This window comes from Schistocerca gregaria, chromosome 3 (assembly GCF_023897955.1).
Source record: "Schistocerca gregaria isolate iqSchGreg1 chromosome 3, iqSchGreg1.2, whole genome shotgun sequence".
Taxonomy (NCBI): domain Eukaryota; kingdom Metazoa; phylum Arthropoda; class Insecta; order Orthoptera; family Acrididae; genus Schistocerca; species Schistocerca gregaria.
This window is the reverse complement of record NC_064922.1, coordinates 615501747-615529142: the sequence shown is the minus strand read 5'-3', so window position 1 is coordinate 615529142 and position 27396 is coordinate 615501747. Positions and strand designations below refer to the sequence as shown.

At 40.8% G+C, this 27396-nt stretch overlaps 1 protein-coding gene across 1 annotated transcript in view; it reads left to right on the top strand.

The window, feature by feature from the left end:
• Positions 1-24816, top strand: part of LOC126355212 (post-GPI attachment to proteins factor 3) — a 105144-nt gene extending 80328 nt beyond the window's left edge. Inside the window, exon 7 of the mRNA XM_050005459.1 lies at positions 24280-24816. Coding sequence (XP_049861416.1) covers positions 24280-24349 — 70 coding nt within the window. The 3' untranslated portion in view covers positions 24350-24816. The remainder of the gene's footprint in view (positions 1-24279) is intronic.
• Positions 24817-27396: the final 2580 nt, after the last annotated feature.

The window sequence follows — 27396 nt, the reverse complement described above, 5'->3', positions numbered from 1 at the left end:
ATTTAATTCCCTCAGCATCGCCCGACTTAATTCGACTACATTCCATTATCCTCGTTTTGCTTTTGTTGATGTTCATCTTATGTCCTCCTTTCAAGACACTGTCCATTCCGTTCAACTGCTCTTCCAAGTCTTTTGCTGTCTCTGACAGAATTACAATGTCATCGGCGAACCTCAAAGTTTTTATTTCTTCTCCATGGATTTTAGTTCCTACTCCGAATTTTTCTTTTGTTTCCTTCACTGCTTGCTCAATATACAGATTGAATAACATCGGGGATAGGCTACAACCCTGTCTCACTCCCTTCCCAACCACTGCTTCCCTTTCTTGTCCCTCGACTCTTATAACTGCCATCTGGTTTCTGTACAAATTGTAAATAGCCTTTCGCTCCCTATCACTTTTAGAATTTGAAAGAGTGTATTCCAGTCAACTTTGTCAAAAGCTTTCTCTAAGTCTACAAATGCTAGAAACGTAGGTTTGCCTTTCCATAATCTTTCTTCTAAGATAAGTTGTAAGGTCAGTATTGCCTCGTGTTCCAACTTTTCTACGAAATCCAAACTGATCTTCCCTGAGGTCGGCTTCTACCAGTTTTTCCACTTGTCTGTAAAGAATACACGTTAGTATTTTGCGGCTGTGACTTGTTCGGTAATTTTCACATCTGTCAACACTAGCTTTCTTTGGGATTGGAATAATTATATTCTTCTTGAAGTCTGAGGGTATTTCCCCTGTCTCATACATCTTGCTCACCAGATGGTAGTTTTGTCAGGACTGGCTCTCCCAAGGCCGTCAGTAGCTCTAATGGAATGTTGTCTACTCCCAGGGGCCTTGTTTCGACTCAGGTCTTTCAGTGCTCTGTCAAACTCTTCACACAGTATCGTACATCCCATTTCATCTTCATCTAAATCCTCTTCCATTTCCATAATATTGTCCTCAAGTACACCACCCTTGTATAGACCCTATATATACTCCTTCCACCTTTCTGCTTTCCCTTCTTTGCTTAGAACTGGTTTCCCATCTGAGCTCTTGATATTCGTACATGTGATTCTCTTATCACCAAAGGTCTCTTTAATTTTCCTGTTGACAGTATCTATCTTACCCCTACTGAGATAACCCTCTACATCCTTACATTTGTCCTCTAGCCATCCCTGCTTAGCCATTTTGCACTTCCTGTTGATCTCATTTTTGAGACATTTGTATTTCTTTTTAGCTGCTTCATTTACGGGATTTTTATATTTTCTCCTTTCATCAATTAAATTCAATATTTCTTCTGTTACCCAAGGATTTGTACTAGCCCTTGTCTTTTTACCTACTTGATCCTCTGCTGCCTTCACTACTTCATCCCTCAGAGCTACCCATTCTTCTTCTACTGTATTTCTTTCCCCCATTCCTGTCAATTGTTCCCTTATGCTCTCTCTGAAACTCTGTACAACCTCTCGTTTAGTCAGTTTATCCAGGTCCCGTCTCCTTAAATTCCCACCTTTTTGCAGTTTCTTCAGTTTTAATCTACAGTTCATAACCAATAGATTGTGGCCAGAGTCCACATCTGCCCCTGGAAATGTCTTAAAATTTAAAACCTGGTTCCTAAATCTCTGTCTTACCATTATATAATCTATCTGATACCTTCTAGTATCTCCAGGATTCTTCCATGCATACAACCTTCTTTTATGATTCTTGAACCTAGTGTTAGCTATGATTAAGTTATGCTCTGTGCAAACTTCTACCAGATGGTTTCCTCTTTCATTTCTTAGCCCCAATCCATATTCACCTACTATGTTTCCTTCTCTCCCTTTTCCTACTCTCTAATTCCAGTCACTCATGACTATTAAATTTTCATCTCTCTTCACTACCTGAATAATTTCTTTTATCTCATCATACATTTCATCAATTTCATCATCATCTGCAGAGCTAGTTGGCATTCAACATAGGTCATCACATCTGTATAATATTGACTCACCTACCAACGAGTGGTGGGACATGGTGTAACTGTCTGGACCTTCTTGTCACATCACAAGAGCTGCACAAGGGATTGGTGTTTACACCAGAAACATGCTCCAAATTCCTCCATTTTGAGCCAATGTCTCCAACAACTGTTAATGCAAGAGTTACGTTACAGCCTATACTGAGGTGGAAGATTTTCTTGTTACTTTGTACATCAGTTGTTGTATCATTTAAAGCAAGGACTAAAGAATAGAAGGCTCCTTTTCTGTTTTTCACTTCACGTGATTGTAACAGTGCTACACTCACACATAATGAATGAATGAAAATAGCCTGTGTCGTCCCATTGGGAGCGAAGGCCTCCAACAAATAGAAGTAGCCTGCGTTTAAGGGCTCACGCTGTGAACTACTCCGCGTAAGAGGGTGCCAGACTTAATGCACACTACACATTGAATTACACTTGATCACTTTGTTGTTGTTCTAGTTCTTTTCATATCTGGCAATTCTGGTCCACTGTCTTCCTGCTTGTTTTCTGAATAAGTCTAACCATTCACATCTTGGTCTTCGTGGGAGTCTGTTGTCAATGTCGGGCTCCCATGTGGCAGCCCGTGCTGTCCGTCTGTCATCTACATCTACATCTACATGACTACTCTGCAATTCACATTTAAGTGCTTGGCAGAGGGTTCATCGAACCACAATCATACTATCTCTCTACTATTCCACTCCCGAACAGCGAGCGGGAAAAACGAACACCTAAACCTTTCTGTTCGAGCTCTGATTTCTCTTATTTTATTTTGATGATCATTCCTACCTATGTAGGTTGGGCTCAACAAAATATTTTCGCATTCGGAAGAGAAAGTTGGTGACTGAAATTTCGTAAGAAGGTCTCGCCGCGACGAAAAACGTCTATGCTGTAATGACTTCCATCCCAACTCGCTTACCATATCTGCCACACTCTCTCCCCTATAACGCGATAATACAAAACGAGCTGCCCTTTTTTGCACCCTTTCGATGTCCTCCGTCAATCCCACCTGGTAAGGATCCCACACCGCGCAGCAATATTCTAACAGAGGACGAACGAGTGTAGTGTAAGCTGTCTCTTTAGTGGACTTGTTGCATCTGCTAAGTGTCCTGCCAATGAAACGCAACCTTTGGCTCGCCTTCCCGACAATATTATCTATGTGGTCCTTCCAACTGAAGTTGTTCGTAATTTTAACACCCAGGTACTTAGTTGAATTGACAGCCTTGAGAATTGTACTATTTATCGAGTAATCGAATTCCAACGGATTTCTTTTGGAACTCATGTGGATCATCTCACACTTTTCGTTATTTAGCGTCAACTGCCACCTGACACACCATACAGCAATCTTTTCTAAATCGCTTTGCAGCTGATACTGGTCTTCGGATGACCTTACTAGACGGTAAATTACAGCATCATCTGCAAACAACCTAAGAGAACTGCTCAGATTGTCACCCAGGTCATTTATATAGATCAGGAACAGTAGAGGTCCCAGGACGCTTCCCTGGGGAACACCTGATATCACTTCAGTTTTACTCGATGATTTGCCGTCTATTACTACGAACTGCGATCTTCCTGACAGGAAATCACGAATCCAGTCGCACAACTGAGACGATACCCCATAGCTCCGCAGCTTGATTAGAAGTCGCTTGTGAGGAACGGTGTCAAAAGCTTTCCGGAAATCTAGAAATACGGAATCAACTTGAGATCCCCTGTCGATAGCGGCCATTACTTCGTGCGAATAAAGAGCTAGCTGCGTTGCACAAGAGCGATGTTTTCTGAAGCCATGCTGATTACGTGTCAATAGATCGTTCCCTTCGAGGTCGTTCATAATGTTTGAATACAGTATATGCTCCAAAACCCTACTGCAAACCGACGTCAATGATATAGGTCTGTAGTTAAATGGATTACTCCTACTACCCTTCTTAAACACTGGTGCGACCTGCGCAATTTTCCAATCTGTAGGTACAGATCTATCGGTGAGCGAGCGGTTGTATATGAGTGCTAAGTAGGGAGCTATAGTATCAGCGTAATCTGAAAGGAACCTAATCGGTATACAATCTGGACCTGAAGACTTGCCCGTATTAAGCGATTTGAGTTGCTTCGCAACCCCTAAGGTATCTACTTCTAAGAAACTCATTCTAGCAGATGTTCGTGTTTCAAATTCTGGAATATTCCATTCGTCTTCCTTGGTGAAGGAATTTCGGAAAACTGCGTTCAATAACTCCGCTTTAGCGGCACAGTCGTCGATAACAGTACCATCGGCACTGCGCAGCGAAGGTATCGACTGCGTCTTGCCGCTTGTGTATTTTACATACGACCAGAATTTCTTCGGATTTTCTACCAAATTTCGAGACAATGTTTCGTTGTGGAACCTATTAAAGGCATCTCGCATCGAAGTACGTGCCAAATTTCGCGCGTCTGTAAATTTTAGCCCATCTTCGGGATTTCGCGTTCTTCTGAACTTCGCATGCCTTTTCCGTTGCCTCTGCAACAGCGTTCGACCTTTTTTGTGTACCACGGGGGATCCGTTCCATCTCTTACCAATTTATGAGGTATGAATCTCTCAATTGCTGCTGCTACTATATCTTTGAATTTGAGCCACATCTCGTCTACATTCGCATAGTCAGTTCGGAAGGAATGGAAATTGTCTTTTAGGAAGGCTTCTAGTGGCACTTTATCCGCTTTTTTAAATAAAATTATTTTGCGTTTGTTTCTGATGGGTTTGGAAGAAATGGTATTGAGCCTAGCTACAATGACCTTGTGATCACTAATCCCTGTATCAGTCATGATGCTCTCTATCAGCTCTGGATTGTTTGTGGCCAAGAGGTCAAGTGTGTTTTCGCAACCATTTACAATTCGCGTGGGTTCGTGGACTAACTGCTCGAAATAATTTTCGGAGAATGCATTTAGGACAATCTCGGAAGACGTTTTCTGCCTACCACCGGTTTTGAACAAGTATTTTTGCCAACATACCGAGGGTAGGTTGAAGTCCCCACCAACTATAACCGTATGAGTGGGGTATTTATTTGTTACGAGACTCAAACTTTCTCTGAACTGTTCCGCAACTGTATCATCGGAGTCTGGGGGTCGGTAGAAGGAGCCAATTATTAACTTAATTCGGCTGTTAAGTATAACCTCCACCCACACCAATTCGCACGGAGTATCTACTTCGACTTCACTACAAGATAAACCACTACTGACAGACACAAACACTCCACCACCAATTCTGCCTAATCTATCTTTCCTGAACACCGTCTGAGACTTCGTAAAAATTTCTGCAGAACTTATTTCAGGCTTTAGCCAGCTTTCTGTACCTATAACGATATCAGCTTCTGTGCTTTCTATTAGCGCTTGAAGCTCAGGGACTTTTCCAGCGCAACTACAACAATTTACAACTATAATTCCGACTGTTCCTTGATCCAAGCACGTCCTGTAATTGCCAAGCACCATTTGACATTGCAGCCCATCCCGCACTTTCCCGAGGCCTTCTAACCTAAAAAACTGCCCAGTCCACGCCACACAGCCTCCGCTACCCGTGTAGCCGCCAGCTGAGTGTAGTGAACTCCTGACCTATTCAGCGGAACCCGAAACCCCACCACCCTATGGCGCAAGTCAAGGAATCTGCAGCCAATACGGTCGCAAAACCGTCTGAGCCTCTGATTCAGACCCTCCACCCGGCTCTGCACCAAAGGTCCGCAGTCGGTTCTGTCAACGATGCTGCAGATGGTGAGCTCTGCCTTCATCTCGTAAGCAAGACCGGCAGCCTTCACCAAATCAGATAGCCGCTGGAATCCAGAGAGAATTTCCTCAGATCCAAAGCGACACACGTCATTAGTGCCGACATGTGCCACCACCTGCAGCTGGCTGCACCCTGTGCTCTTCATGGCATCCGGAAGGACCCTTTCCACATCAGGAATGACTCCTCCCGGAATGCACACGGAGTGCACACTGGATTTCTTCCCCTCCTTAGCCGCCGTATCCCTAAGGGGCCCCATTACGCGCCTAACATTGGAGCTCCCAACTACCAGTAATCCCACCCTCTGCGATTGCCCGGACCTTGAAGACTGAGAATGATCCTCTGAAACAGGGCAGGCAGCTGCATCTGGCTCAGCCAGAGACAGTGCCTGAAACCTGTTTGTCAGACGCGCCGGGGAGGCTTTCTGATCAGCCTCCGGGGACGCCTTTCGCTGCCTGCCACGCCTTGGAACGACCTCCCAATCAACTACAGGCGAGGGCTCAGCCCCACTGCGGGCAGCAACCGGGGCAACCACAGCGGCAGACCGATCTGGGGACAGACGGGACGAGGTTGACATCCCCGTGATACCCGAGTCCGGCTCCCCACAGTGGTGCCCATTGGCAACAGCCTCAAGCTGCGCGACCGAAGTCAGCGCCGTTTGCAGCTGTGAGCGAAGGGATGCCAAGTCAGCCCTCATCCGAACACAGCAATCGCAGTCCCTGTCCATTCTAATCGATGTTTAACAACAGTTACCGAAACACGAGTCCGTGTCTAGATAACGCAAGCGGAACACGCAAAGAATGTATCAACTAACCTGTAAAAATGCCTAACGACTGCGCTACAATCTGCTGAATTTACGATTACAGTAACTAAAACTCGAAATTGCACCTCCTATACGAAACTCGCACGCAATTTAAATAAGAATCTACGAAGTAAAAAAAAAAGCGATGCTACAACTGTCAAATACTATAATACGCCCGAAATATATGAATGTCATCTTGCAGCCTCGCTACGTGGCCGCCCCATTTCCATTTGTGTAGCCTGTTGTGCTATGTCTATTGTTGCTAACACCTTGTGTATCATGGTGTTCGATATTTTGTTGTTCAGAGAAATGCCAAGGATATTCCTCTGCATTTCCCTTTGGTATACCTGTAGTGTTTTTCTCTTTGGCTTTGAGAGACCATGTCTGACATCCATAAAATAACACTGGAAAAACACAGCTTTCAAGTGCCTCCATTTTGAGCCTCCTATTCAGGGTTCTGTCCAGCAATATGAACTTTAAGGCCCAGAAAGCTTTCTGAACTAAGGAAACTCTTTGTTTTATTTCTTTTCCCATTTGTTGTTAAAGGAAATTATTTGGCATAGGTATATGTATTGTGATGCATAGATTAGTTCCGTTCCTTCAAGATAATTGGGGTTTCTATTCCATTTGTCATTACTTACGTTTTAAATTTGTTCAATGTGAGTTCTGCTGTCTTGCTTTGTGTGTTAAGCTGCTGGAGCATTGGTTGCAGTTCCCTTGCAGTTTTGGCGAAGAGGACTGTCATCAGCAAAGCTCAGATTTGTTAGCCTCTCACTGTTGAGGCATAATCTGTCTTTCTTATTCCATTTTAGTTTCCTGAATATGTCCTCCAGTATGCAGGTAAATAGTTTTGGGGAGATTGGATCCACTTGTCTAATTCCTCTCTCCACACGGAAAGGTTGGCCTGTCTTTTCAAATGGCTCTGAGCACTATGGGACTTAACATCTGAGGTCATCAGTCCCCTAGAACTTAAAACTACTTAAACCTAACTAACCTAAGGACATCACACACATCCATGCCCGATGCAGGATTCGAACCTGCGACAGTAGTGGTCGCACGGTTCCAGCCTAAACCGCCTAGAACCGCTCGGCCACACTAACCGGCACCCGTCTTTTCAGTTTTAACTCTAGCGAAGCTGTGGTTTTGAATGTTTCTTAGTAATTGGATGTATTTTGCTTCTACTCCTTGATTTCTTAGTCCTTGAAGTATGTTTGGGTGTTTGATGGTATTGAACGCTTTGCTGTAATCAACAAAAGCAAGATGGTGATCTTCAGATGTTTCTGTTATCTGATTAATGGTTTGAATATGGCCCAAATCCTTTGTGGAATCCTGCTTGTTCTGAGGGTTGATTCTCATCCAGTGTTTTTGTTATTCACCTTGTTAGTACTTTTGTGAACAGTTTATATAGGTTAGACATCAGGTTTACGGGTCTATAATTCTTCTTGTCATCTTTCGTACCTTTTTTGTGCAGAAGTACAATCATACTTGTTCTCCACTGATCAGGAATTTCTTCGGTTTGTATGATCCCACTTCTGTGATGATTGGTGTTAGGAGATCTTGGGAATCTTTTAAGAGCTCATTGTATACGTTGTCTTCTCCAGTGAATTTCCATTTTTCAGTTCAGTGATGGTTGTTCTAACCTCACTGTGTATTGTAGTGAACATGGTTTCAGACATAAACGATGTCAATATGAATAAATAATTGTATGTTCTTTTACCTTTGGGCACAGCTGCAGAGATAATATGATAGTGTCATTGGTACAAGAAAAAAATAAATATTTTTGATAGATAATGTCTTATTGAAGACTTGTGCACCAGACTGCCATAATGCACGTAAAAGATATTGTCATCTTGCTGTGGGCAGTAGGTGCAAAACTCTCAACAGTAATTTAATTTGGTTTAATTAAAGCTGTAGTTGCGCAGATGAAAATGCAATGTCAGCATATGATTTTTTTTTTCTTTTTAAGGGTATTGGGTTGGTGCATAAGTTCATAGTGTTTTTCCTTAAGTTCAGTAAATGTAATGGATACACATAATAGACTTTAGTCATCAATAATATATTCACCTTCTCTGTTTACAGCAGACTGTCAATACTGGTGTAACTTTTTGATTCTGTGACTGTAGAAATCACATGGTTTTGAGGTGATGGACTCATTGAGTCATGTTCGAAGTGCATTTTCATCTGGAAAGAAAGTTCCTTGAAGGTTCTTCAACAGAGATCAGAAAGGGTGCAAATCTGAGGATGTGAAGTCAGGTGAACAAGGCGGTTGTGGAATGAATTCTCAACCCATTTCCTGTACAGCGTTTTTTTTTTTTTCCCAGTCTAGCTAAATGTGGCACGCATTATTAGGGAGTAGCGTCATTTCACAAAGTATTCCTAGTTGTTGTTCTTGAGTTGTGTGTGCAAGACGTTTCAGTTGTTGACAATAAATGTCAGCAGTAATGGTTACTCCTCAGGGAAGCAATTCCTAGTACACCACACTGTCACTGTTCCACCAGATGCATAAAATTGTTTTGTGGATGCTCACAGGTCTATGTACAGGGAGTTGCTGCTTTGATTGGGCTCAGCCATTCCTTTTTTTCCTCATGTTAACATAAACACACAATTTATTGTCACCAGTAATGATACAGTATCAGAATAGTGGATGGTATTCACTAGCCAAATGATGTTGAGCAAGTAGAGATGCACGTACGGCCCCTGCAGATTTTTGTGATTTTGGCTTAGAGCGTGCACTCCCCATACATTTGATTCATGAATCTTCCCTATTGCGTGCAAATTTCACACTTTGGTGGAAACATCACAGTTCATCACATTTGCCAGTTCTTGAGTATACTGATGTCAATCATTGTGGATTACTGCGTTTAAACGATCTTCATCAAACTTTGAAGGGCTTCCTGAAAGTGGAGAGTCACTAATGTCAAAACAGTCCTCCTTAAAACGAGAAAACCATTTTCTTGCCGTCCTCTGTCCAGTGGCATTATCGCTGTACAGGGCGCAAATGTTTTTGGCTACCTCTGCTGCTATCACCCCTTTATTGAAAAGAAGAATATGTCAGAAATGTTCCAATTTGTCCACTTGGCACTCCATTTTATAGTGTACACAGCTCCATTCACTGTATCCAAATGACAGTATGTAACCTAAAATGGCAACAGTAAACTGCAAATAAAAAATGACAATTGATAAATCAATCCATAGCAACCGGCCTACCAGCATGCAAAACAAAAATGCTATGAACTTATGCACCAACCTGATACATTGAATTATTCTGGTTTCTGGCTGTATACAGTGCTCAAAATACCATAAACTGCTGATTATTATTATTATTATTATTATTATTATTATCATCATCACTGGTATAACTATTTTATAAAACTAAACTAACTCCGCCCAAACAAGCCATGAAGGCCCAACGGTACCGAGTGTCAGGCTTTTGATGCTGTTTGGTAGGTGCCCAAAGACTTTTGTGGCAGCATAATTTACCCCTTTCTGTACCAAAGTCAGATTTAACCCTGCATAGTGAAGATCATCCTTTCTCCTGGTGTTATAGGTATGCACACTGCTATTACTTTTGAATTGGGTTGGATTATTATCAACAAATTTCATAAGGGAATATATATACTGTGAGGATCCCTAGATCCTTAAATAGATGTCTGCAGGATGACCGTGGGTGGGCTCCAGCAATTATTCTGATTACACGTTTTTGTGCAATGAATACTTTTCTACTCAACGACGAATTACCCCAGAATATGATGCCATACGAAAGCAGTGAATGAAAGTAGGCATAGTAAGCTAATTTACTGAGATTCTTATCACCAAAATTTGCAATAACCCTAATAGCATACGTAGCTGAACTCAGACGTTTCAGCAGACCATCAATGTGTTGCTTCCAGTTTAACCTCTCATCAATGGACACACCTAAAAATTTTGAAAATTCTACCTTAGCTACAGACTTCTGTTCAAATTCTATATTTATTACTGGAGTTGTGCCATTTACTATACGGAACTGTATATACTGTGTTTTATCAAAATTTAAAGAGAGTCCGTTTGCTGAGAACCACTTAATAATTTTGTGAAAAACATCATTTACAATTACATCACTTAGTTCTTGGTTTTTGGATGTTATTACTGTACTTGTATCATCAGCAAAAAGAACTAACTTTGCATCTTCATCAATGTGGAATGGTAAGTCATTAATGTATATCAAGAACAGTAAAGGACCTAAGACCGAACCCTGTGGGACCCCGTGCTTGATAGCACCCCAGTTTGAGGAATCAGCTGTTGTTTTAACATTACACGAACCACTTATTTCAACTTTCTGCATTCTTCCAGTTAAGTATGAATTAAACCATTTGTGCACTGCCCCACTCAAACCATAATGATTTAGCTTATCTAAAAGAATTCCATGATTTACACAATCAAAGGCCTTTGAGAGATCACAAAAAATACCAATGGGTGATGTCCGGTTATTCAGAGCATTTAATATTTCATCAGTGAAAGCATATATAGCATTTTCTGTTGAAAAGCCTTTCTGAAAACCAAACTGACATTTTGTTAGTACTTTATTTTTACAAATATGGGAGGCTACTCTTGAATACATTACTTTCTCAAAAATTTTTGATAGAGCTGTCAGAAGAGAGATTGGGCGGTAGTTGTTGACATCCGACGTATCCCCCTTTTTATGCAATGGTTTTACAATGGCATATTTCAGTCTATCAGGGAAAACACCCTGCTCCAAAGAGCTATTACATACGTGGCTGAGAATCCTACTTATCTGTGGGGAACAAGCTTTAAGTACTTTGCTGGAAATGCCATCAATTCCGTAAGAGCTTTTACTTTTCAGTGAGTTTATTATTTTACTGATTTCAGAGGGAGAGGTTGGTGGAATTACAGTTGTTTCAAACTGCGCAGGTATGGCCTCTTCTATTAATAGCCTTGCCTCTTCTAGTGAAGATCTAGATCCTATTTTCTCCACAACATTTAAAAAATGATTATTCAAAATATTTTCAATTTCTGATTGTTTGTTAGTGCTCTTGTCATTCAGTTTTATTGCACTAAAATCTTCCTGTGCTCTTGGTTGCCCTGTTTCCCTTCCTATAATATTCCAAATTGCTTTAATTTTATTATCAGAGTTACTGATCTCAGACATGATACACATGCTTCTGGACTTTTTAATAACTTTTCTTAGTACCGCACAATAGTTTTTATAATATTGAACAATTTCGGGGTCAGTACTCCCTCTTGCTGTTAGATACAGTTCTCTTTTGCGGTTGCAAGATATTCTTATTCCTTTAGTTAGCCAAGGTTTTTTATATGTTTTCTTGGAATTATGTTTAACTATTTTCTTGGGAAAACAATTTTCAAATACCCTTAAAAATGTATTGTGAAATAAGTTATATTTCAAGTTTGCATCGGGTTCCTTATACACTTCATCCCAGTCTAGCTGCTGTAGGCTTTCCCTAAAGTTTGCAATATTTATATTGTTAATTGAACGCACTGCTTTGAAAGTCTGATTTATTATACTGCATGGAGCTATGTCATGTACTGTAACAAGCTGTGCACTATGATCTGAAAGACCATTCTCAACAGGATAAGCATTTATGTCCTTAAACTTATCTTGGTCTATAAAAAAGTTATCTATCAATGTACTGCTGTTCTTTATTATCTGAATAGGAAAATCAATGACGGAGCTCAAATTGAAAGAACTGAGTAATACTAAAAGGTCATTCTTCCTATTACACTCTTTCAGGGAATCAACATTGAAATCCCCACAAATGATAATTTGCTTCCCCCTGTCTGACAGATAGCACAACAAAGCATCCAAGTTTTCTAGAAATAGCTGGAAATTCCCTGAGGGGGACCTATACACTGTTACAATTATGAAAGTGCCATCATTTAGTTTAAGTTCAGTGGCACATGCTTCCATATGTTGCTCTACACAAAATTTTTTAGTTTCTAAATTTTTTGCACTGTGGAAGCTTTTGACATATATGGCAACTCCTCCTCTCATCATATTATCTCTACTTACATGTGCAGCTAATTTGTACCCATTGATGCTAATCTTTTGCATATCAGTGACAATGTGATGCTCAGACAGGCATAGTATATCTATTACATTCTTGGTTTCTATATCTTCTAAACAAAGCAGAAGCTCATCAATTTTATTCTTCAATCCCCCAATATTTTGATGAAATATACTAACAGTATTTTTCACTTTACTTTTGTGAGTATCTTGAACTTTTTTAACATCTTTAGTACTTTTATTCTTCAATCCCCCAATATTTTGATGAAATATACTAACATTATTTTTCACTTTACTTTTGTGAGTATCTTGAACTTTTTTAACATCTTTAGTACTTGCCTGGCTGAGTTTCCCACTGGACACTGATCTTACACTAAAAAAGAGTTTCCACCATGAGATGTAGTTCCTCCCCCCTTTAAATTTCCTGCTATCAGCCCAGCCAGTTTACCCTTCCCTTTCCTGTTGAGGTGTAGGCCATGTCTAGTATAGTCCCACCTACAGAGTGAATCAACAGGAACCACACCAATGTGTGACCCCGCACCAGATCCAAGTAGCCGTTCCAACTCCAAATTAACTCTCCTGACAGAAGAGGTCAAATGAGGTCGGTCGTGGCGCTCCAGAACCGACACAAACCCAACACTGGTATGATTCGATGCCGATGCAATCTTTGCCAGGTCACACTTTATGCTGTACCCCGGATCTCTGTCAATACTGTTGCCCGGCCCACCCACAATAACCACGGTATCTTCCTTAGTAAAACCTTTACATAGTGAACCTAAATCCTCTGTAACCTGCCCAAGTTCAGCACTAGGTTTGAAAAAACTTGTGACCTGGTAATCCAACCCTAATTCATCCTGCAGAAGTTGGCCCACACCCCTAGCATGCGAACTACCTAGCAACAAGACTTTCTTTCTCTTTGCAGACTTCCCTACATTCTTAATCAATTTGCTGCTGAAAGCTTGTTGAGCCCTGTCTACATCTACTTCTGTGAAAGGCTCATCAGTTTCTGACTGAGGCAACAGGTCAAACCTATTTTGTACATTAATAACAAAGCTGTCAGATGAATTTCTTGGCCTGTTCCTCATGCCTGTTGCCACTTCCCACCCCTGTTTACCCTTCTCCCCCCTTAACCTGCCCAGTTCTCGCCTAGCCTCATCTAACTCAGCCTGAAGGGCAGCAATTTTCCCCTCCTGTTCCACAATCTTCCTATATCTACTGCATAGCCTACAGAACCACTGATGAGTCTCGCTCATTTTCCCAATTCCCACGCCACTACAGTCGCCCCAATGAAAAAAGTTACTACATCCATCACACCAGACCCTGGAGCTAACGATCCTACGGCACATCAGGCACTTTACACTCATGGTACAAATCGATTTTAGTGACAGAAAGACAATTAAGTTACCAGAAAACAATGAAAATACGTGTACGAAAAATTAGGCCTACTCGCGACTATGTAAACAGTGGTTTAGAAGTTTTTTACTGGAAATTACTTAAGAGATGACGATACTCTACAGATATAAAGGGGCAGCAAACGTATTTAGCACACTAAACTATCAGTAAATGCACTTAAGATTGCGGTATGAAGTTTAATCTGAAAACTCAAAAGTTCGGCCTGGCCGCGATATGTAAACAAAACGAACTTTACGTGATTACTGTGAAAATACGCGAGTAAGACAAAAACCTTTAATGGTACGCTTGCAGAGCACTATAATTAACGTAATAAATTAGTTTAAAGTGTTAAAAAACAGTTTATTACTACTTAAATTACTTATCTTGTACAAGAGCTGTGACTCAGCTCACAGGCGTCACTGGATGCAGATATGGAGGGACATGTGGTCAGCACACCTCTCTCCCAGCCATACATCAGTTTATGAGATCAGAGCTGCTACTTCTCAATCAAGTAGCTTCTCAGTTTGCCTCACAAGGGCCGAGTGCACATTGCTTGCCAACAGCGCTCAGCATACTGGATGGTCACCCATCCAAGTGCCAGCCCAGTCTGACAGCACTTAACTTCAGTGATCTGACGGGAATCAGTGTTACCATTGCAGCAAGGCCATTGACATAACTGTATTATAGTGGGATCTAATTAAATTTCACAACTGTAGCATTTAAGATTATTACTAGATTGTCATTAAATCAAACATTTTTTTCTGCTCTCTGTGGACAGAATTTAGTTAGAAAACTGCAATGAGGTACAGGTATCCCACATAAAAGCAGTACAGTTCACATACTGGTTAACCATCTCTACAAATTGCTTTTGTAGTAGCAACACCGTCTCGAAATGCCCATAGCAATGACTTCCAGTATCTCTTATAAACAGGTAATTACATGTTTTAATGTTACTATTCTCTGTTTTTTAATTACTTCATTGTTACTTGAATCTCAGGCGTGAGGTGTGCCGGTTTCATGTGGGGAAACCTGTATTTAAGTCAGGAGAACTGTGACATAAATAGCTTCACAAATTTTTGTTTTGCCATTTATTTTGCCTCTGTGCTCAGTTAATTTTTTCCTATTCTTAGATAAAGAAATGACTCCAACTTCTGGTATTGTCACTAACAGAACAACACATACAAAGAGGTTTAGCTTGTGCAAGCTTTTGGAGCCAGTGGCTCCTTGTGTCAGGAGGAGAAGCCACTGGTACCGAAAGCTTGCAAAAGTTAAACCTTTGTGTGTGTGTGTGTGTGTGTGTGTGTGTGTTCGCCTACCACTGCTTGGTGAGTAGATTTTTTATCCATACATCTGCATTATATTGTCATAAATAAACAATAATAAATAAACTCTCAATTCACCAAAAATCTGGTAACACTCTGGCAGTAGTATGTGCTTCGTGTCACCCTAATCAGCTATTATTTAAAGGAAATCACACATTACCTCCAACCAATTCACATAAGAAGACATCTGTTATCAGGGGTTGAACATGGAAACTGAAGTGCTTTTTATTATGGTGATAGTTAAGCCAATATAAAACTAGTGAGTGGAAATTTCCACCCCAAGTTGTGTGGGAGAATTCTAGGAGTATCCCACTATTCTCCACAGAAATCAGAGCTTTTATTTTGAGTTTCTGCTTTAGTGACTGACCATCACTAGCATTGCACACTTCTGACATATTAGATTTCGACATTTAGAAATATGTTAACAGACAATAATATACCGAAACAGGTTTCATTGTTTCATACGTAAGAATTAGTGACACACATCAACCTGTTGGTACTGCTCAAGTGTTATCCTCTGCTTGCTGTTACATGTGCGTAACACTTCTGTTGAGCCAAAATACTTGTTTTTAAAAGTATCAGCATATACCCTCAAAATGTAGGACTTGCTGATTTCTTCACATAATTAATGCACTGGGACAGCAACTGGAACAGGTGTAATGAAATTAAATTGACACTTAAATAGTGAATACTGTGGAAGCAGGGCCTTCATTACCAGTAAAGTTAACTAAGAGTGTGGCAGTAATAAATTTCCAGTACATACAATGTCATTTTCATGTAAACAGCGTAAGGGTGTCCTTAGTTGTTGCTGACATGCCTGGGTAACTTTTCAGTCATTTCACCAAATACACTTAACTGAAAATGGTTTTAGCTGAGGCCTGCTAACTTGTGAGCTATTCTTGAAACAAGGGGGACGTGTAATTCAAGAACTGCTCCTGCCTGGAGTGTAATCAACTGCTGCTGTAAAACGTTTCTTATATTGAAATATTTTACTTCTGGTGTATTAGCCATGGCTGATTAAAATTGTGTGCTGCATTGAATCTCTAACCTGGATGCCTGAAATGCATGATCAGTGTTCTTTCAAAACATCTGGACATGCCTCATAAATTGACTGAGACCTTAACCTTCCCACTGTCTTCCCCCCCCCCCCCCCTCCCCCACCTCTAGTTAAAACTCTGCAAAGTCTTGATGAGGGTAATGTGCTCTGTATACAAGGTTTGTTCAGGAAATAACTGAACATTTTGCATAATGGGCCAACAGAGATCTTTAGTGATATGTGGTTGGCAACACTGCCTTGGGAATTGTCATTTGTTACCACTTTTTTTAAGTCTTAGTGGTGATTATTGAAATGAGTGATTTTCTGGAGCAACAATGCAATGTAAAGTTTTGCATGAAACTAGGGAAATCTTTTATAGAAACACTTCAGCTTTTGGAACAAACTTACAAGGCTGATGCTCTGGGTCATACGCATTGTTATATATTAAGAATGAGCAAGAAACCACTTATATGTTACAAATTGCAGTAACTGAGAACTCACAGTTTTTACAATACCTACCTGGATGGGACTTCAGTCACAAGTAGAAGTCGTAACTAGAAGAGGCAAGTAGGTACTAAAAGCAACATTTAAAGTCCAGTGCTGTGTGCCATCTGTTGTTCTTAAGTTCGTACTTCTTTGTAAGAATTTTGTGTCATGCTGTCAAGCATCATTGCCATTTTGCCACAACTAGAATTCACAAGTAGCAAGCAGCAACTAAAAGTAGCATTTAACATTCAATGCAGTGTGCCATCTGTTGAAAACTCTTCATGCTTCATTCTAAGAAACATGCAGCTCATGCTATAATGTGTAGTGTACCTATGGTCAAATAAATGAACCAAGAAACTGATATGGTTGGAGAAATAGTTTATACTTGCTGTTTTATCTGGCAGCAGCACTGGTATGTTTGGGTACTGTGTGATATTGGACCTTCACCCTCAACCACCTCTGTAATCTTCCTTATGTAGTGTAGCTCAAGGTCTAGGTTAGGTTGAATGATGATAATTCAGTTGAGAAATAGTGTAGCCAACATATTTGAATTCCAAATAAAGGATGTGGTAACAGACTGAATTACAATGTAGCCTAATGTTTATATTCGGACCATATTTAAACATGCTTAATGCTCTTTTCATCATGGAAAACTAAAGCTGCCAGGCAAATTTGGAGAACATATATTAGATAATGGAGAAGGCCCCAGTTAGCATATTGATGCTTTTTATACACATGTATCATACATTAACTATGAAATATGGGGAGAGGGGGAGTGTTACACTATGTTTAACTGTAGTGTATACACAAAGTCAATTTTTTTCTGCACAACAATACACAGGTAAACATTTGTACATATCAAGTTACCTTCCATCAGGAATGTGGAAGGCACTCAACGACTGTGATCCAACTTTCAAAATTATGGAGAACGACGTATCAACTCATCCTTTCCTTTCAGGATTTATTAAAGCAAATCTAGATTTTGGCTAGTAACTAGCCATTACCATTGCAGTATTTCAGGGTTTTAATATGTTCCCTAGTACATCAATCCCCTGTTGTTTGGGCTTCTGTCACAGTAGTTTGGAATGAACTGTGACAGAAGCCCAAACAACAGGGGACTGATGTATTATGGCATGTATTAAAACTCTGAAATGCTCCACTGGTAATCAGTAGTTACTAGCCGAAATCTAGATTTGCTTTAATAAACCCTGAAATAAAAGGACGACTGATTGGTGTTCTCCATCTTTTTGAAATTTGCATTTATCTTCAAGCATTGCACTTAAACTATTCACAGTGACGACTTTCAACTGCAAGGGCTGTATTTCCTCATCTCTTCACTTGCATATCATCAACCTTAAAGCACATAAACAAGTTTTTATCAGCAACTGCATAGCTGAAAATTTAAGGATAGGGGACGGCTTTAACAAAGGGAGAATGAAATTTTCATTATTCACTCACAGTTTATTTCACTTCCCTTTCAAATCGAGTAATGATTCAAACAACACACTGTTGAAATACTCAGTTTGCACACTTTACAGGAGAGAACATATAACTTGGTTGCACTGACACAGTTCACCTGGCCAGAAATACCAGTCATCAGATACTAGTGCCTAGTATCAGAAAGTCACCGTTTAGCTCACCTACTACAAATGGTTTTCATAATTTCAAAGTGGTCAGCAAACCAGACGTAGATGATACTTGTCCAGGAAGGCCTTCCACTTCTAATGATGACTCGTACTTCGACTAATGATCCAGAAAAATCAACGATGTCGTGCGTGAAAATTACCAATTGACTGTTTTCCAATGGTTATGTGAAGGGAAATAAATCTGCAAATGGAGGCCAGAGCTATAGCTAAACAACTCCTGGTTCTTGCACTACAGCAATGTGCCTGCATAGTCACATCTGTCGATTGAGTAGTTTTGTGCCACAAATCATGCCTGTTCTCATGCAGCCTCCTTGCTCTTGCCAGACTTGGCACCTTATCTCTGAAATTAAAATCAGTGCTCAAAGGACAACATTTTGAGAGTACTGATGACATCGAGTCATACTAATCACAGACCTTAAAGGCCATTTCAAGTTAAGCTATCCAAATTTGCTTCTCAAAATGGGAAGAGGAGTACTTTGAAGGGGCAAGGACCAATAATCTGTAATTTTAACAAATAAGTTTGGAAAAATAAAATTCAGTTATTTTCTGAACAAATGTAATGTATTATGAGAGACAATGACATTCCAGCACCTTAAGTGTTCAATTCAGCAAGCTGAGAATGGCGTGTTTTGGTCTTAGTGCCTCATAGGAAAAATAGGATGGACCCAGGATATGCCATATCTGTTTCTGCTTGTTGGAAGTGCTCATTGGTCTAATAGTCTGGTTCTTGGGAAATGCAGGTTACTACGATGAAAAGACAGTAAGTTGTTAGAAACTGTAAGCGTGCATTAATAGGGAATGTACAATGTGTGGTGATGTTCCTGTGCCTTATCAGAAAGTTGTGACAATAGCCAGATCTGGCAGAATCTGTGGCGAGAGAGTTATTTGCAGTGTAAAGACCTTAGGAACAGTTATAAGTACTGTAGAAAATCATTGGTGGAAGATGAACATTGGAATGAATTAAGGTGTTGAGTTGTCAGTAGGTATGTAAACGAGACTGGAAATGTGCTATACTTCTGGACAGTATCCTCTTTCAGAGAGACCTAATATAGAAAACACATGCACACACCATGACCAGCTGCATTGTAACAGTAGTGCAGCTAGCCTCAGAAAATTATTACCTTTACTGTTTCCAGCACTTGTATTCCACCTGTGGAAACTTACAGATATTAAACTGTCCAGATGAACTTGTTTTTAGGAATCAAAACACCTAGCATGTGTTACTGGAATTCAATGATGATATGGAAAGGATAGTATGCTGCTCTCGACATAGGACCAGCACTGAGTTGCAGACAGTCACAATGAAAGAGACTGCTGAAGTATTAAAGCTGTCAGAGTAGTCCTTCTGCAGTAGAAAATGCCGTTCGTGTCCCACCACACACACACACACACACACACACACACACACACACACACACACACACACACACACACTTGACCAGTGTCTCAGGGTGCTGGAGCCCTACTGGGACTGCCTCTGTGGGGATGAGTGGTGGGGGTAAGGGGGCGGTGAGGGAGAGGGATAGAAGGGGTGGGACAAGGTGCTAGCACTGCCTATAAGAGGGTGCAGGACTTGGTGGGGGCAGGATAGGGCTGTTAGGAGCAGCATCAGGCGGCTGTGCCATGGAGTCGAACCGGGGGGGGGGGGGGGGGGGGTAGAGGAAGGGAAAGGATTTGTAGGTAAAATGAAATAATCATGTGGAATTATTGGCTGGGAGAACCCTTCTGAGACTGTTTGGCCACCTAGGGTAAGTCTTTTTATTCAATGGCACTTTGGCGACTTCTGTGTCGATAATGATAAAATAATGAGTAACATACAAATCTCAGTCCCCAAGCAGACACTCAAACGGAGCTGGGAATCGAACTGGGGCCCCCTGCTTGTGAGTCAGCTGCGCTGACCACTGTGCTACTGAACTGTTGGCAGTCTAAACTTTCACTAGTCTCTGCCTCCCACCATCTATCCCCTTTCCTGCTACCACCCCAATACTACACATCTTCTATCCCACCAACATACCTAGGACTTGTAGGTATGTTTGTGGGGTGGAGGATGAGTAGAACTGGAATGGAAGAAGGTAGAGGATAAGTGAGTGGGTTATGAGAACAGAGAATGTGTTGTAGGGACAGTTCCTGCCTGTACAATCTGCAAAGATGGTATTGATAAGAGGAATCTAGATGGCATGGATTGTGAACTAGTTATGCACATCATGTTCAGTAACTGGGTAGTTCAACTGTCTCTTCACCACAGTTTAGCAGTGATCATTTATGCGGGCAGACAGATTGCTAGTTGTCACGCTCATGAAAAAAGTGGCACAGTGGTTGCAGCTAAGTTGGTAGGTCACATAGATGCTTTCACACGTGGCCCTGCATTTGAGTGGTAAGAGTTACCTGTGACAAGACTGGAGTAGGTGGTAGCGGCAGAATATATAGGACAGGTCTTGCGTCTAGGTCTACTGCAGGGTTACAAGGCATGAGGCAAGGGGTTTGGAGCAGAGGTGGCATAGGAACAGATACAAATATTGTGTAGCTTCGGTTGGCTGTGAATACCACTGTGGGAAGGGGGTTGCGGGTGGGTGGGGGGGTCTGTACCTCATTTCTGGGCATGATCACAGGTACTGAAAACACTGGTGGAGAATGTGATTCAGTTGCTCATGTTGTGGGTGATACTAAGTCTTGAGAAGAGTGCTTTTCGGTGACCGGACAGTGGGTCTAATGGGAGATCTGTTCTGGACAAGATTGGGAGGATAATTTTGATCTGTGAAGGCCTTTGTGAGGCCACTGGCATAGTTGGAGAGGGACTACACATCGTGAAAGATGCAGTGACATCTTGCCTCATAGCTCATATCCGTGCAATAGACCTAGATACAAGATCTTACCCATACATCCTCCCAGCACCGCCTACTTCAGTCATGTCACAGGCATCTCCTACCCTATCTAAGGCAAGGCCACGTGTGAAAGTAGCCGTGTAATCTGCTGACTAAGCTGTAACCACTGTAGTGTTCATGATGAAAACATCCACAACAGTTGTACAGTTATTTAGTAACTGAAGTTCTTGTACTGTCTGACATATCTATAAAAATAGTAGGTTGAAGTGTCAGTGTCAAAGGTAACTCCTAGGGCAACACTTGTGTCATAAGCAGCTCATCATATTGAATGCAACAATGCACTTGCACAACAAACACTTTTCAACTTTAAGTGACAAAAATCACCCTCATCTTGAAAGTACTGGCAAGACAACAATGAATGAAAAGACTACCCGATTAAATATTTTTGTAGTGCTGTCATTGTAAGGCAGCCTGCAGATAACATGTAACAAATACTTGCACAGTTTTTCAATGTGTCCCGACAGTCCACCGGACTGGAGTAGGAGGATGTATGGGACAGGTCACTAACATCTTCTATACTACCAAAGGCAGGGCTACCTGTGAAACCAGTCATGTGATTTACAAGCCAAGCTGCAACCACTGTGCTGCATTCTCTGTAGGCACGACAACCAACAAACTGTCCATCCGCATCAATGGTCACCGACAAACTGTGGCCAAAAAACAAGTGGACCACCCTGTTGCTGAACACGCTGCCAAACATGATATCCCTCATCTCAATGTCTGCTTTACAGCCTATGCCATGTGGATCCTTACCACCAACACCAGCTTTTCTGAATTGCACAGGTGGGAACTTTCCCTGCAATACATCCTACGTTCCCGTAACCCTCCTGGCCTCAACCTTCATTAGTCACTGTTCTCACCCATCCAGCCCCCCTCCCTGTTCCCATTCCAGCACTACACAGCCGTCGTTTCACCGCCACACCCAGTCTTTTAATTTCTCTCCTTTCCACTACTTAACCCCCACCCTTTCTCCTGTCCTCCATGTAAACTGCAGCATTTCACTGTCCCTCACTCTCGCCGCCCCAGCTCCTCCTTACCTCATCCATTTGCAACATCCATCATGCACTGGTGCTGCTGCTCACAATGTGGTTGTTTCAGTCGTCTGAGACTGCACCCGTGTGTGCAAGTTGTGTGTGTGTGTGTGTGTGTGTGTGTGTGTGTGTGTGTGTGTGTGTGTGTGTGTGTTGCTGACAAAGGCCTTAATGGCCGAAAACTATAATTGTGTGAATCTTTTTGTTGTGCCTATCGTGCCTCAGCATCTTTACTATATGGTGAGTAGCAACTTTCCTTCTCTAATATTGAAAGATAAAATTTATGCATCCACTGTACCACTTTCTCCATGGGGGCATGACTAATAACAAGCTGTGCGTGTCTTCCCTCCCCTTCTAGTGTGGTCTCCTGACACTTCGCCTAACAGCCCTGTCCTGCATCACCAAGGCCCTGCACCCTACCATTCTATCACTCCTCCTCCCCAACTCACACCTCCTCATTACCCCCACCACACCTCTGTTCTGTCAGATGCATTTGCAGTTGGGCTTCAGTGCCCTTAGCCAGTGGCCAAGTGAAAGTGAATTGTGCGAATGTGCAAAAGGAGAACTTTTTATGAAAGCTTTAATATTTGAAGCGTCTTTTTCATTGTCCCTGTGTGCCATTAAGTGCCTTCACTATGTTGTGGGTAACGAACTTTACTTTCCATAGAACAGATTCATTGTTGCTTGTCTGTACATTCAATTTTAATATGGTTCTCAAATGCCCGAGCTGAACTATAATGAAAGGAGTAAAGGTATAGTTCATGCATGAATGGAAAAAGTAACTTGAAGGTAGTCACCAGCTATCTCACAAAGTTTCAAGAAATAGAATTAAGTGAGGAATGTAGAAATATACTAAATATTGTATATATTGTTTGCCTTAAGAACTGCAGGGACAAGATTAGTCTAATTATAGCACACACAGACATCTAACAGTCATTATTACTGTGATCCATATGCAGATTGAATAGGCAAAACATTAACATGTAGTGCAATGTGGGAACCTAATGCTATCCATTTTGTAATGGTTTGCAGAGGTGGATGGGCTGTTACAGAAGATTGAATAATTGCCAATCTTTTGTACAATGTCTGCCCCTGGGGCATTGAACTTTTAGCTAAGCTTTCAGCCAGTTTTGTTTTCTGTCTTTCTAACACTTACCCTGAGGACTGCTCAGTGACTGGTTGCCTTTAGTCATTCCATTGTTAAACAGGTATCATTTGTACTGGCAGACAATGACGTTATATATCAATACCAGCACTTCGTATTCACTGATTATTGTTCCTTGCACTGCCACAGCATTTGTTTTGCTTCAGGGAATCAAATCAGTACAATTCCCTCTCATGCATTTTAATTGAAATTGTTGGCATTGAATGTAACTGTATAGACGTATTCAAATAGTAAATATTATTAAGTACAAAAATATTTTTTTTTCTCAACTTTTGTACTTGGAAATTTTACTATATGTACTCAAATGCTTATAATAATGGAAGCAGCTAAGATCTGAGATTTTTTATTTCTGAAGTGGGTGTAATATTTTCCAAGACAGTAAAGGCTATCTAACTAGACAGTTTCCTAGTCATTTCACCTCAGAGGGCAAGTCAGTATATTTCTGTGAAAGATCATAAAAGAAGTTGGCTAAATTAAATATCATGATGATTCATATAATTACACTTTGATAATCGTTCATATGGTAATTGATGGGATTTGGAAATTTCTCTCACACACTTATACATATCCCTTTACATGCTCTGCTTTTGAAGCAAACAAATCTGATGACACAGGTAAAATCAAACTAGTTACAAAGCATTTAGGTAAAGAGATTAAGTACAGCAGATACTGAGCGCGCGCGCGCGCTCGCACACACACACACACACACACACACACACACACACACACACACACACACACACACTGCATGTTGGCTGTATTCCAGTGTTAAAAAAAAGTCAACTGATGTTTTTTTTCTTTCCGTTTCAGATTTTTAATTGAAGATTGCAGACATATGAGGAAGTTACGAGAAATGCCTGAAAAGCCTCATCAATCTTGATTGGTGTCTTCTTTGAACATAATGTTTGTTCTCTTTAACAGGGGGGGGGCACACATTCAGAAGAGGGGAAATTTAAAGCAATAGTAGATGTAAATGCGTTTCAAGTCATGTCAATGCACTGACAAAGGCAATAACTTCATAAGTATTATACCAATTATTGGTTTTAACCTCTTTTGAGATTTTTCCTTTTTGTATGTTCTTAACGTAGTATTACTGAGAATATCAGTTCTCTGTTGTGCTATAATGGTTACTGTGAGGGCATTACAGACTCTAGTCAACATAAGTTATTCTGCAAAATATTTGACCTGTCCTCATATGGAATGATTTCCAGCCAATTATATACAAAGCAGTGACAAAAGCAGCAGTTGAGAATATCTTTGTCATGCCAGTTGCCTTACTTAAAAGTGTGTTTGGTACAATCATCTGTAAAAGTTATTGAATATAAATAAAAACTGTTTGGGAATTTGCGTTTGCATGTAATTCTATAATATAAGATGATAACTGTGATTGTGGTATATGTTGAATGTGGACATATTATTTAGTTATTATATTAGCTTTACAATTATAAAATTAAAGGCAAATTAAATCATTGTTTATTTGTAACAATGTACCAAATTGGCTATGTTGTCACATGAACATTCAATTCCTACTGTGAGATTCAAAAAAATTGTCTCTCGCAGTTGTCATTTGCAGTTAATAGCACCAGCTGATGGCGACTACTTCCAAATTGTGAGCCACAGGTGCCCCAAAGAAAACCTGCTAATTTATGTGATAACATTTTTGGAGGAAACTGGGGCAGCTCTGTTGACAGATGATACATAACCATTTCCCGCATTACCAACTTGATCCCTCCATCCATTACAAACAACCCCTAATATTTGGAAAGAAGTTGAGCAAGACAACACCAGGAACCAATGATCATCATCCCAGAAGATATGGAGGCAGCCAAATATCGGTGGTATGTCTCAGGCATGCAGTCCCACAGGTGCAGCAAGGAGGCAGGTCGGACATGTTTTGGGGTGGTATCATGTATAGATTTTGAATGCCCTGATCACTATTTAGGCGTACCTGAACAATGTTTGATATTGGGGGAAGGATCCTCCAACCTATTGCGAAGCCCTACAATTCATATTTTGGTGAAGGGTTCATCTTTCAGTACAATAAATAATGCACGAGAACACAACACCTAGAACACACAAATTGGGGAAATGGCTTGGGATATCTGACACGAACATTGAGGATGCTTAGGACCACTTGATACTTGCTATTTATAATGGTAGGAACACTTCTTACACACTGTATGACTTCAGGAAGGCAGCCATTGAAGAGTGGGAAAGGCTTGACTGGCAATATCTCCACCACCTTGTGGACAGCTTGCCAAGGTGGGTAACATGGATATTACAATGTATTGGATCTAGTAACATGGTATTGAACACTGCCCAGCATCAATATTAGTTTCATGGATGTACAAAGATGTGCACTTCGGAACAAGGACACTTTTAGTTGTTTGTTTTTTATTTCAAAGCAAAGATTTTTGTGTTTCAGAAAGGCTAAGCCCACGTTTGCTAGGTCTATCTTCTTGTGTTTGCCCTGCATCCTTTGAGACTGAAGCCTTTTCTGTAGTTTCTCTGAGACCTTGTAGCCTAAACAAAGCACCTGCTAATTTCACAGAAGAAAATAATTTGAATTGTGTGTGAAGTTCACACGTGTTCATCATGCAGGTATCTCTTTAAACAGCTGAAAATATTAACTGTGCCCTCTCAGTATATTTATTCACTTATCACTTTTGTTATCAGCAGTCAAGGTTTGAACATTAAGAGAGAGATTCATAAGTACACTGAGGTGACAAAAGTCAAAGGAAAGCATATACAGACAGCAGTAATATTGCATGAACAAGGTATAAAAGGTCAGTACATTGGCGGAGCAATCATTTGTATTCAACTGATTCTTGTCCAAAGGTTCCAATGTGATTATGGCTGCACGACGAGAATTAAGACTTTGAATGTGGAAATGTAGTTGGAGCTAGTCACATAGGATATTAGATTTTGTAAATCTGTAAGGAATTCAGTATTCTGACATCCACAGTGACAAGAATACCAAATTTCAGACATTATCTTTCACCCCCCTCCATGAACCATGAACGTTGCCAGTGGTGGGGAGGCTTGTGTACCTCAGCGATACAGATAGCCGTACTGCACATGCAACCATAATGGAGAGGTATCCATTGAGAAGAGGTGCAGAAGCCTTTGAAGTAGTTGCAGGGGCAACAGTCTGGATGATTGATCGATCTGGCCTTGTAACATAACCAAAATGGCCTTGCTGTGCTGGTACTGCAATCAGCTGAAAGAAAGGGGGAAACTAAAGCTGTAATTTTTCCCAAGGTCATGCAACTCGCAACTCTACTGAATCGCTAAATGATGCTGTCCTCTTGGGTAAAATATTCTGGAGATAAAATTGTCTCCCATTTGGATCTCCAGGTGAGAACTGCTCAGGAGAATGTCATTATCAGGAGAAACAAAAGTTGCATCCTACGATCAGAGTATGGAATGTCAGAGCCTTAATCAAGCATGTTGGTTAGAAAAAAAGGAAATCAATAGGATTAAGTTAGATGTAGTAGGAGTTAGTGAAGTTTAGTGGCAGGAGGAACAGGACTTCTGGTCAGGTGGAAGCAGGGCCATAAATACAAAACCAAATATGGGTAATGTTGGCGTATGTTAGTAATGAATAAAAAAAGTGGATAAATCACTATGAACACGTAGTGAATCCATTATTGTAGTCTAGATAGACACGAAGCCCACAACCACCATAGTAGTAGTACAAGTTTATGTGCCAGATAGCTCTGTAGATGATGAAGAGACTGAAGAAATGTTTGATCAGATAGTTAAGGGAGACGAAAAGTTAGTACTCATGGGGGACTGGAATTTGATACTAGGAAAGGAAAGAGAAGGAAAAATAGTAGGTGAATATTGACTGGGAGAACGGAATGAAAGAGGAAGGCACCTGGTAGAACACTTGGTTTAAGAATTATGAAAGAAGGCTATATATGT